We start from the raw sequence: 12,620 nt of genomic DNA on the forward strand, positions 1-12,620 counted from the left end.
ATCCCTTTACGGCAATCGCGAAAGTGTCGTGAACGTGCTGCCGCGGATCAGAGTCACCCAGTCGGCTGGAGGCGGAGGTGTCTTTCCAGGGGTGTGCGTTTGGGGGTCGGGGTAAGGCTGCGGGGCTCGGTCTTGGGAAAACGGCCAGGGTGTGAAGGATATGTCCGGGGGCACGACTCTCAAGAGGGCTGGAGTGACGGCTGCAAGCTCTGGGGTGGGGCATTGGAATATAGCTGTGTATGGACTCGCGCGAGGCAAACGCAGTCCTGCCTCGCGCGCGCTTGTGGGGAGGGCGAGGGGCGACTGCTCCTATGGCCCCGGATGGAGAGATTGATGTGGGGCATTGCCAGCGGTAGAGTCCGGGGGCTGCTGTGCTGGGAGTCGGGGTGGGGAAAACCTCGGCGGCCCGGACGGGGCGGGCCGAGGGCGCTGCCCGCGCGGAACCGACCTTGGCTCTCAGGTCCACACCCTCCTGCTCAGGTGCTGTCAGGTCCACAAACGTATTACATCCTGTGCCGGATTTGCCTTCCCTTTGGAATACGGTGCTGGTGATTCGTGGCTAGAGCCGCATTTCTTGGTCAGCAACTTTTCTAGAAATTTCAGGATATGTTGACAAGCTCTGAAGTTGCCAGCTAGGGTTTATTTCAGCAGTATTCTTGGAAGGAGAAAGGACAGGAGGGTTTGCTAGTCTTTGCCGGTGTTCCAAGAATACTGGATGAATGGGATCTTTACGTTTAACTTGTTTTTTCTCCAATTCGTTGCTTGGCGTTTTTATGTCATTTTTGACGTTTTGCATCATTGGTATTAATATATAATTTTGCTTGAAGTCTCAGTTCATTGATGAATCCTTCTTACGGTAGTAGGCAAATTCATAATTATCTTTAAACAAATATTAGTGTCTTGTATGTGAACCAAATAAAGATTCGGTTTCTACTCTCATACTAGTAGGCATGTGTTCAGTGGATGTGTTGAATTGACTAACAACCCAAGTAAGACTGGTGAAGGCCTTTAGGGCGTAAGGACTTTAGAACCATTGGCGTTCACGTAAAATTCCAGAAATTGAAGTTCTAAAAGCAGTTTGCTACATATTCGTTTTGTGCTGAGCAAAAGCTAGTCAGAAGCCCCTTGTACAACTTGTCTTTACAACCCTGCCATTTAAGAAATAAGCTAGATAAATATGCCCCTTGTATTAACCTGTTCTGACAGAGGTGTCTTTATTTGTTGTCCAGTTAATAGATTATTATTGAATATTTACAACTGTGGTTTCATAACTTCATTCTTCTTCCTCTCCCACACCCAGTCTCTTAAAATTTACATTATAAACACTATTATATGTTTGATATTTAACTGTAAACTTGTTTTATAACCCCAATTATATTTTATTGCACAGTCAATGTGTTTTCTAGGCAACAGTAGACTTCTTTAAGCTGGCTAAAGTGCTGGTGATGTTCTTTTTGAGGGTCACGCTGTGCTGTCTCTTTCAAGGGAATCGGAAAATAATCCACAAAATGCTAGGCTTTGGCTTTGTTTGTTTGTTTCTGGAGGAAGTTGCTTCCTTTTTTTTAAAGGAATGCAAGATTTCACTTCAGCAAAACAGTAGATCTAAATTGTGTTACACAGTACTGTTTTAGCTTCCAAGTCTGCTGAAAAGCCTTTTGTTTTTGCTAACTTGTTCTATGTATCACTTGTTAGATAATGCTGAATGTAATCCTGTGATCCTATTAGTTTTTTTTTTAACTTGCTTTTTATAATTTGCTCTGCCTCCCAAATATTGTTCGCCATTAGTATTTTTCTCTAGTCGTGCCATAAAAGTGGAAAGAGCTGTGTAGTCACCAGTTCCTGTGAGAGGACTGTAAACATACTGCTGAATCAGCACAGCTCAAAACTTGGAACCCTTAGACATGGGAGGATGGGAATTCTGGAATTTCACACTACAGGTTGGATATTGTGTAAGCTTACCTTATGCTCTGCTGAGCAGTTGGAGATTCCTTTTTTAGTGTGATACTTGTCAGGTGTTCCCCAGTGCTGAACACAGGAATAATGTAGGCAGCATGCTATTATCCTCAGCTGCCATAAGCACAGATGTTCTACATCATAGATTTAAGGTCCACAAATTTTGTATAATTTTAGTAAAGGTATTCATTAAATATCTCTGATTTTATTTTTTGTACCTTTGTTGGACTTTTCACATAAATATTCGTGCCTGCACAAAGAAGAATTTGGGTAGACCATATGTGCCCCCTCCTCTGGACTCCCACAACAGTTTGTTCACAGTATAACTTAGCTGTTTACAATACTCCCCACCACTACTTTGAGCTTGAGAGCATGGATGGCATATTTCAATCCTTCTGTTTCCTCAAGGGTCTAGAACAACTAGGTGTTCATTAAATACTAGATGAACCATATTTGTTCATTGTTCCACAAATAAGTACCGATTACCTACCTAATGTTAGGTATGGTCTGAGATTCTGGGAAAAGAATATTAAGACATGCATGGCCCCTGCACTCCTGTGTCTTACTGTCTGTGTCAGTGTGGAGAAAAGACCAAAAAACAACAACATCTAACAAAAGAAGTTCAAAATGTGGTAAGTGCTATGAAAGGAGTATCACATTTGAGCCAGGTTATAGCAGAGGAGGGGAATTTGCTGATTACTCGTGGAAAGGTTACAATAGGTATAGGACAGTGATCAGTATTAACATAAACTGAATTCCAGGTGATGAGAATTTTTAAACGTTTAAAATACTCACTTTTACTGTTACAGTTTATCAAAACATTTCCTCAGTTAACAAATAGGCTGTGCTACAAAATTATAGGAATCTTTTCAAGCTAATTGATGGCTTTCTATAACATCAGAATAAAATCATAACTCCTTGCCAAAGTCTATAAACCTCTGCATTGTCTGGCTTTTCAAACTTTATTTTATCCCACTCTTTCACATGGTTTACTATTGCCCAGCCATAGTGATCCCAGAGGTATGAATAAGAAAGATAAGCTCACTCTTGGGTCAGGGCCTGTTCTCCCTTTCTTGGACTGTTCTTCCTCTTGCTTTTGGAATGGCTAGCTCCTTCTCTTCCTCTGAATTTGGTATAAATGCTTCGTCTTCATAGTCTTCAACCACCTTATCTAATAAAATGTGCACCCTCAACTATTTCCTGGCTCCATACCTTGTTTTCTCCATAGTGCCCATCACAGTGTGTAATGTTATTTGCTTGTTTACCTTCTTTTAGTTATTTTCCCATTGGACATGGGAGCTGGGACCATGTCTGTCTTGTTTACTGCACTCAGATATCGGTTGAATGCGTTTGAAACTTGGAATCCATTTGTTCATAAAAACCTATGACTGGTGGCTAGGTTTCTAGGCTAACCAGCAATAATTTTAATTTCTTGAATTAATTTTTTAGTTCCTTATAGTGTGGGTAGAAAAATGACATTTTCTCCTCAACCTTTTGCGTATAAGCTTGACGTTAGATAAAAATCTCAAGTGGCTAAAGTAATTTTTGTAATGTTTGTACCTCCTTTCCATATTCCCATCCCACATCCTTTTCCTCTTTCTCTCCATAGAGTCTGCTCTTCTATTGTAGCAACCTACACTGTCCTGCTCCCTTGGTATGCTTGGTTTTCACTTGCTGAAATTCAGAAATGCCTCTTTTTTCCTGATATGGTTTTCGTGGCAATAGCCTCCTGGTCTCAGGTGATGGGAGGAAGGAAGAGTGGAGATGGATCTGTGGTAGTGACAGCAACCTCTGTGGCTACCTGTTGAAAGCAAAGTAGCTAACTATATGTCAGTGGCAACTTGTATCTGAATTTTTATTTGAAATCTTGTTACTAATGAGCTTCATGGAGACAGTGTTCCAAATTGAAATATTCTTTTTTTTTTAATGTATGAATTATATAATGACTAGATCTAGAAAGGTTTGTCAAAATGTAGATTTTTCTAAAAGAGAAATAGAAGGGAAAAAAAAATCTAGGTCAGAAGGGGAAACACTTAGAAGGAAAGTATCAGTTTATCAAATAGTCCTGCCAAATGCTCAAACTTAAAACCATTAGGATCAGTTGCTTGTAGCTGTTTAGTGCCAAAAGCAGGCCAGCATCCTCAATATGTCACTTTTTAACTATAGGAGAATGGAACACTGCAATAATAAAATATAAATTGAGTTGGCTAAACTTTTTATTCCCATTTTAAGTGGAAATCCATAAGAGCTGATTGATTATAGCTCACCAAATATGAAAATACATCATTCAATTTGACTTTTGAAAATTTGGCTGCTTTATAGTACAGTATTTTGGTGGTTATCAGTCTGTCATTTCATCTAAAATGGTTTTGTAACCAGTTGTTTGACATTGTATAAATATTACTTTAAAACAGTTTTAATCAGTTGCTTTTGGTACAGTTGGGTGTGTGGAAGAATTCTTTGAAATAGTAGGAAATTAGCTTTCATTTGCCTTGGCTTGAAAATTATTACAATATTTTTATTTCAGAGCACTTCAGTTAGTTAAATTGGGGTACTGATGATTCTTTTGAGATTTTTGAAAATTTATTTAAGTCAGTTAATGACTACAATAACTGTTCTCTAAACCAATTATTGAGATACATGATTGACTGAGGTTTGGGATGCCACTTTAGATCATTCGTGACATTGAAATTTTGGAATTTGTTGTTTTTGGGAATAGAGAGAAGTCGTGGGCATGTTTTGCTACCAGGTCCATTGTTGAGATGTCCTAGACCCTGCATCACATTCTGTGTTCCCACAGTGCAGCATTTCCGGGAATTTCATATTGCATTCTGGATAGCTTTCTGCCAGAAGATCAGAGTACACCTGTGTTGGTTCAGTGCCACTACCCTTTTAGTTCTATTAAGATTTTCTTTTTTTGTTTCCTTTTTTAATCCTTTTATGGCTTCTCTTCCTGCTCACTAACCATGAGTTTCCCACAACGTTCTTTATTCTTTTCTTTTTCTCTTCATACTTAATGCCTTCAAGAAATTTTCTACTTTCTAGTCTTTAACTAGACTTTAGCTTCCAAGTTGAAAATTTGAAATTTCGATCTCTTACCCAAACTCCAGTCATTTGATTTTGTCTAAAACATCTCTACTTAAAAGTTGCATGTATGTCTTTCCTACTCGCATCCCGAGATGCCCTCTCACCCACACCCGCCAAAAGCCAAAATAACAAACTGATTTTCCTTCCAAACTCTCCTTTTTGACAGTAGTGCCACTAGTCTTTGACTGTTGGTTTCTTTTTTCTTCTACTTATTTACCCCTCATATCTAATTCCTAAGTACCTCCTCTTGATTCTTCCTTCTAAGTAGAAATTACTTATAGATTTGACTGTCTTTCATATTTCCATTTTTACCACCCTACTCTAGGCCCTCACCACTTCAAACCTTTGATATCACCATACTGATTTTTAAGTGTTAAACTTATTGTTTTCTTACATTGGTTAATAACTTATGATAATTATGTTATTTCTGATCTTTTCGAAGTCAAGTGCAAGTACTTCAGGGATTTAAATTTAAGTTTTTTTATGAACAGTCACACTTAATGCAGTTACAGTTTTTTCTTATTCAATTTATCAGGTCACTGCTAACACATAAATAGTGTCCTCTTAAAGTTAATTTTTTTCATTGTTGTTTATCCCCTCCGGAATATCATCTATATCCCTTTCCACTAATAAGATTTATCTTTTAATTTAAACAGAAACCGTGTGTTTGTTTGAACCTTACTTACCAGCTGTATGAGTTTGGACAAGTTAATTAGCCTCTCTGTGCCTTAGTTTCATTTTCTGTAAAAATAGGGATAATTAATAGTCTTTACCTTCTGTGGTTGTTGTGAGGATTAGATGAGTTAATATATAAAACTTGCTTAAAGTGTTTAGTACATAGTAAGTGCTCAATAAATATTAGCTCTTCACATTAAATAAATATCTAGTTTAAGACCCATTTGATTCAAGTCATTCCTCCACTATTAAGACTAATTTGCTAGCTGTCTTTGGGTATGCCTTGGACCTCAGTTTCCGTATATGTGAAATGATTAGGTCATTTCTAGGATTTTCTTTCGATTTATACTACTGAAAGCAGTGTGAGATAGAAACAAGAAGATCATGAGCTTCGAAGTCAGATAAACTATAAGGTAACAGGAAGCATATTGCTATTAAAATTCTTAATATTTTTCACTTAAAGGTGAGGTTATATGACTTCTTTTGGCTTACATCATCAATAAGAATTAGAGCTAAAAACAGATCCCTGGTTTTCTGATCCCTGTTTAATATGTAATATTCTATTACCAGTTTGATTTTTTTTTTTAATTTACTGACATTGATATAAATAGTGGCTGATGAATATATCTTTTTTTTTCCCCAGGTAAAGACTATCCACAAAAACCTATAAAACAAGATAAATTATACTACCTAAATTAAAAAAAGGCAAGATCCATGAGTGGGCATCGGTCAACAAGGAGACGATGTGGAGATTCTCACCCGGAGTCCCCTCTGGGCTTCGGGCATATGAGTACTCCAGGGTGTGTATTAAATAAATTGTTTCAGTTACCTACACCACCATTGTCAAGACACCAACTTAAGCGGCTAGAAGAACACAGGTATCAGAGTGCTGGACGGTCCCTGCTTGAGCCCTTAATGCAAGGGTATTGGGAATGGCTAGTTGGAAGAGTTCCCTCCTGGATTGCCCCAAATCTCATCACGATCATTGGATTGTCAATAAACATCTGTACAACTGTTTTATTAGTCTTCTACTGTCCTACAGCTACAGAGCAGGTAAGAGGAATTTCTTTAATAACAGATATAAACATTTATTGCATGCCAGAAACCCTATAATTGGGATTTTTTCGGTCATTTAACTAAAGGTAAGATAATCTAACAGCTATTTGTCAGCTGTTTTAAAGTATCCTATCATATATATCGTTAATAAAGCTCATAGCTACAACCTACTTTATATACACTATGCTTATGAGAAACCAGAAGCAAAGTGTGGACTCTGATCCCAGGAGATAAATTAATGTTAGTTGAGATTAACATGTAAAATATTCCTTTAAAATCAGTAAGTCTCAATTCTTTAAAAAAGAGTTTTATCCCATTTTTTAAAAATGGCTGATAAAGTCTTAGCAAAGTTTAAAATGATCAGAGAGGAAAGTCTGTGGTAGTAAGATGGCACAGCTATAAATCAGTCTTATCAAAAGTATTCTCTTGATTCCAGTAAGAGTTGTTGAATATCCCTTTTCCCTTCCTGTAAACATATGTGGCTGATAACCTTAGGAGTATCTCTCTTATTCTAAGAAGGCAAAAGAAGTGTAAGAAAGAAACAGTATAATGTATTTCCTGCTCTGTATCCTGCTATGGCTGCCATTAAAAAAAGGGAAGCATGGTATTGCTTACGAAGACTCTCCCTGGGCCTTCTCAAATATAAGTCTCTCCACTGCTATTCCCTCTTTTACCTTCTCTACTCACTTCTTAAAACCAAAACTGAAACTAGAGCCCTTCATCTGAATGGGTAAATTGATGTTTAATTGATTTTAAAATGTTCTTGTCAAAAAGTGAACTAAGGTAGTTAGGTAGATGAAGGAGAATCAAAAACATTTATTGTTCCTGTATTAATCAGAATGATCAGCCACAGGTAAACCAAGAAGATAGAAGGTGATCCTCAACTAAAGCTGTTAAAAGTGACTGAACCATGTAAATCATAATGGCCACAACATTCCTTGTCTTGTTTTAAGCTTGAAGTAATTTTTTTTAATGTAGTCTTTTCAGGTGATTTTTTGAGATAAAATTATCACCGTTCAATCCTTTATACCTTTCTGTTTTCATTAATTCATTTGTTACCACATATAGCTCTTAAAGTAGCTATTGAGGGTCACAGTTACCTATAAAACATACTTTGTTTTTGTTTTTTGTCTTTTGCCAGATGTTTATTTTCCCCTCACCATTGAATACCTTTATTTTAATTCCTCTTTTACTATACAGGTACAGTTTATACAGATTGTGTGGATATATTTCTGGTTTCCCCTCATTTTCTTAACTATCTTGCTTTACATCAATCAATAACCTTAAAAATAAACACCAGTACAATTGTTTAAATATGTCCTGGGATTCTTTATCACATTCTTTGAGCTGTTTTACTCGTGGCTTACTTGAGGACCTGACATATACTTACAGAGGAATCTGGTCCAGATCTCGCACATCCTTAGAGGTACAGAAGAACAGGGAACGGGATTGGTTCCAGTTGAAGCCTTCTAAGTCCTAAACTAGTTCCAGGATGGGGGTCAGGGAATGAGAGCAGGTTGGAGGGTAGCTTGGCCACGAATAGTCATTTATTCAACACCCAGAGTATACCAGGTACCATGTTCCCTATAATACTTTTCCTCAGCCTCTCTTCTTAAGTGATTTGGAATTATTAGAGTAACCTTAGAATTAGTTAAATCTTTGGGGAAACTTCCAGAATAGGAACTACACGAATCACAGAGAACTTTTCAGAATGCTGCTGGGAGGAATCAAGGTGGAATATGACTGTACAGTAATAGTTTCCTGATTGATACATTCAGTGTATCAGGCTCTTAACCCAGCTGAGACCAAACTGGCTCCTGAATGAGAAGGCTTTCTTCTTAAAACACGTATGAGAGTTGTGAAATAATGGAAACAAGGAAGAAATATATAAATATTAGTTTAGCGTTCTACAGATTCACCGGAAGAAAGAAAAGACAAGAAGGCTTTGCTCTCTCTTATATATGTAATAACCGTCTTGCTGTTTTCTAGGATTATGTATATACTAATACTTGAAGTTGTCTCTGTTCCAGAGTAACACTTTTCCCCATTAAAACCCTAAAACCCCCAAGAAGTTCCTTGTTTTCTAGTCCCCTAAAGCAGTACTGTTCAATAGAAATTTCCATCATGATGGTAGTGTTCTGTGTCTGTGTTGTCTGGTATGGAGGCCATAGATACTTTTGGCTATTGAACACTTGAACTGTACCTAGCAACTGAGGAACTGAATTTTTGGTTTTATTTAATTTTAATGAATTTAAACTAAAATAATCACAGATGGCTGGCTAATGCCATTGTATAGGACAGTGCAGCTCTAGAGAGTTACTGGATTCCTCTAAGAGTAAGAAGCAGTAGACTCAAAGTCTAGAAGGTAGAGTTCTTAGTCACATAAGATAAATCACTTAGTCCAGTGTGCTGGCATGTAAACTATGGTTACAGAACCACAGTTATTGTTTTCCATGTTTGTAACTCGAGCCTGGGGGAGGTATGTACGATGATCCTTTTAGCAACCTCAGTGTTTTAAAATATGAGATTCTAAGAAAACGTCTAAGAGAAGATCTTTACCTTTAATAACTGAGATCTAAATAGACCTCTGTCAGAGAGATACCTCTTTGCAGTGCAGAATATACTGAATATTTTTTGCAGCTCTGAGTAGTTTTTTTAAAAGAATTTCACTTTTTATTTATTTATTCATTTATTTATTTTTGGCTGTGTTGGGTCTTCGTTTCTGTGCAAGGGCTTTCTCTAGTTGCGGCAAGCGGGGGCTACTCTTCATCGCGGTGCGCGGGCCTCTCACTATCGCAGCCTCTCTTGTTGCGGAGCACAGGCTGCAGACGCGCAGGCTCAGTAGTTGTGGCAAACGGGCTTAGCCGCTCCGCAGCATGTGGGATTTTCCCAGACCAGGGCTCTAACCCGTGTCCCCTGCATTGTCAGGCAGATTCTCAACCACTGTGCCACCAGGGAAGCCCTCTGAGTAGTTTTAATCTGCAGCCCTGAGCATTTAATACAGTTAACTTGATAACCAATATCTGAGAAATATCTTGTGGTTATAAAAATTTTTTCATGGCCTGGGCATGGGAAAATAGTAAAAAGTGATGCAAAACACGCTGACATTCTTACAGAGAACAAACCAAATAGAAGCTCTTCTTTTTTATTTATTTATTTATTTATTTTATTTGTTTTTGGCTGCATTGGGTCTCTGTTGCTGCACGCAGGCTTTCTCTAGTTGCGGCGAGCGGGGGCTACTCTTTGTTGTGGTGCACGGGCTTCTCATTGCAGTGGCTTCTCTTGTCGTGCAGTACAGGCTCTAGGCACACAGGCTTCAGTAGTTGTGGCAGGCGGGCTCAGTAGTTGTGGCTCGTGGGCTCTAGAACGCAGGCTCAGTAGTTGTGGCACGTGGGCTTAGTTGTTGCTCTGCGGCATGTGGGATCTTCCCGAACCAGGGCTTGAACCCATGTACCCTGCATTGGCAGGCAGATTCTTTACCACTGCACCACCAGGGAAGTCCCAAAGCTCTCCTTTTTTAATTCACTACATTTAAATTCAATATTAGTGGTTCAGTTTCTGTCTGGGAAAAGAGAAACCATTCCTTGAAAATGTGACCATAAATATTTGAAGAATAATATAAGCACTCTGTCTAGTAAGTAGATCATTATTTTCCTAGTGTTGTTTCATGGAACATTGAAGAGATGTGTTTAAAAATAAGTTACGTGCGGGACTTCCCTGGTAGCACAGTGGTTAAGAATCTGCCTGCCAATGCAGGGGACATGGGTTCGAGCCCTGATCCGGAAAGATCCCAAATGCCACGGAACAGCTAAGCCCATGCGCCACAACTACTGAGCCTGCTCTCTAGAGCCTGCAAACCACAACTACTGAGCCCACATGCCACAACTGCTGAAGCCCGCGTGCCTAGAGCCTGTGCTCCGCAACAAGGGAAGCCACCGCAACGAGAAGCCTGCACACCGCAACAAAGAGCAGTCCCCACTCACCGCAACCAGGGAAAGCCCGCCCGCAGCAACGAAGACCCAACACAGCCAAAAATAAAAAAAATTAAAATGAATAAATTTATAAAAAATAAGTTACATGCTCAAATAAGTTTGGGAAATGGCAGGATGTTGTATCTCCCTTGAATATGCACAATATGCATTAGTGAATAATCACAATATGCATTAGCAATCTTAAGGGCTGGAAGAAGTCCGGCAGTTGAGAAATCTGTTTAACATTGTTTAATCCAATGTTTCCCAAGTGAGTTTAGCATGGAAATTTTCTTTTCGTGTAATATCTATAAGCGTCTTGAAAGATACAATTTAGGAAAAACTGTACTGGATTATTCATTAATTGATTCTTAGAACCTATATGTTAGGAGAAATCTTATAGAAGTTACCTAGCCTCATCTCTCATGGGATTTCTGTATTATCCCTGTGAAGTAGTTATCCAGCATCTGTTTGAGTACCCCTACAAAGCAAGGAATTTTAATTCTCTTATAATTCTGAAGTTTTTCATTATGTAGCACCTGGATCTTCTCTCCTATAGCCTCCAACTTCTCTGGAGAATGAAGATAAAATATCTGCAAGTAAAAATACATTAGCCAGATAATAGTAATTAATATGTCTTATTACTCTTGCTTTTCTTATTTTATTTCACAGGCACCTCTGTGGGCGTATATTGCTTGTGCATGTGGCCTTTTCATTTACCAGTCTTTGGATGCTATAGATGGGAAACAGGCAAGAAGAACCAATAGCAGTTCTCCTTTGGGAGAACTTTTTGATCATGGGTGTGATTCACTATCAACAGGTATTGTTGATTTTTTAATATTAATGATTAACAGAGTTAAAAAGAATATGATAAACAGCGATAATAAGATAAATAAGAGGTTCCTGGTGTTATAATAGTTATCAGAGTAAGTGGTTTTTTGTATTAAAAGTTTTAGTATTATCAAAAAATATAAATCTGGTTAATATTTGTTCATTATTTGGTGGTATTGGGAAATTTAGAAATTAATTTCTACTTAAGTTATTTTTAACCCTAAATATTATTGTTTTGGCACCTGTTGTTTTTAAATTCTAAGGGCATAATTGTTATCATGAAAAAAATCTCATAAATTATAGACGAGAGTTCAATAATGGGAGACTAGGAAATTCGTAGTCTTTATATTTAAATGGATATTATGTAGACATTTAAAATTACGTTGTAGATTTGGAGTATAACTGTGATAATGGGCTTGGATGAAAAGACTAGAAAAAAATACACTAAGGTGCTAGCAATAGATAAGTTACTATAATTAGATTATACATGGTATGTCTTTATTTGTACCATTTAAAAAATAATATTTCGGTAGTTTTTTAGAGGGAAAAAAGAAATTTAGAAATTAAGTGAGAGCTTCTAACTAGTCTTCCTTTCAAGAAATCCCCTCACCCTGACTTCCCACCCGCCCACAACACACACACACTTACTTTTTATTTAGCAGCTCAATTGGTTTCTTGTCATTTGGCATAGCATTTAAAATATTTTAAAAGAAGCAAACAAAAACCCTTGATGGTTTTACCTTGTGAACTCAGATTCACAGATGTAGGTGTATATTAAAATCATTGTTTCAGTGTATCCTGACAGCAGCTTGCTTAGTAGAGGGGAAGGAATAGCTAAGCTCTTATAAAGGCTAGTTGGGCATCTTGAAAGGCTATTATAATTTAATTAGTTGGCAGCAGAATGATAGGTGTCCTCTGTTTTTTAAGTGTTAGTCATTTTTGCATTGTATTTTGAGTTCCAAACTTTTATAGGAAGTCCTTTTTTTTTAATGTATATTACCCATAATGAAATCTGCTAAATAAGAAAAGACAACCATCTATCTAAAGCTA

General features: G+C 37.8%; 1 protein-coding gene across 3 annotated transcripts in view; it reads left to right on the forward strand.

The window, feature by feature from the left end:
* CEPT1 (choline/ethanolamine phosphotransferase 1) overlaps positions 1-12,620 on the forward strand; it is a 36,420-nt gene that overhangs the window by 493 nt on the left and 23,307 nt on the right. For 2 of the 3 annotated variants that reach the window (XM_068540474.1, XM_068540472.1), the window contains exons 1-3: positions 10-111; positions 6,359-6,768; positions 11,412-11,559. In XM_068540474.1, coding sequence (XP_068396575.1) covers positions 6,430-6,768; positions 11,412-11,559 — 487 coding nt within the window. In that variant the 5' untranslated portion in view covers positions 10-111; positions 6,359-6,429. Of the gene's footprint in view, positions 1-9; positions 112-6,358; positions 6,769-11,411; positions 11,560-12,620 lie in introns of those variants that run through there. The other variant, XM_068540473.1, reaches the window with a different exon arrangement.

This window comes from Eschrichtius robustus, chromosome 3 (genome assembly GCF_028021215.1).
Source record: "Eschrichtius robustus isolate mEscRob2 chromosome 3, mEscRob2.pri, whole genome shotgun sequence".
Taxonomy (NCBI): domain Eukaryota; kingdom Metazoa; phylum Chordata; class Mammalia; order Artiodactyla; family Eschrichtiidae; genus Eschrichtius; species Eschrichtius robustus.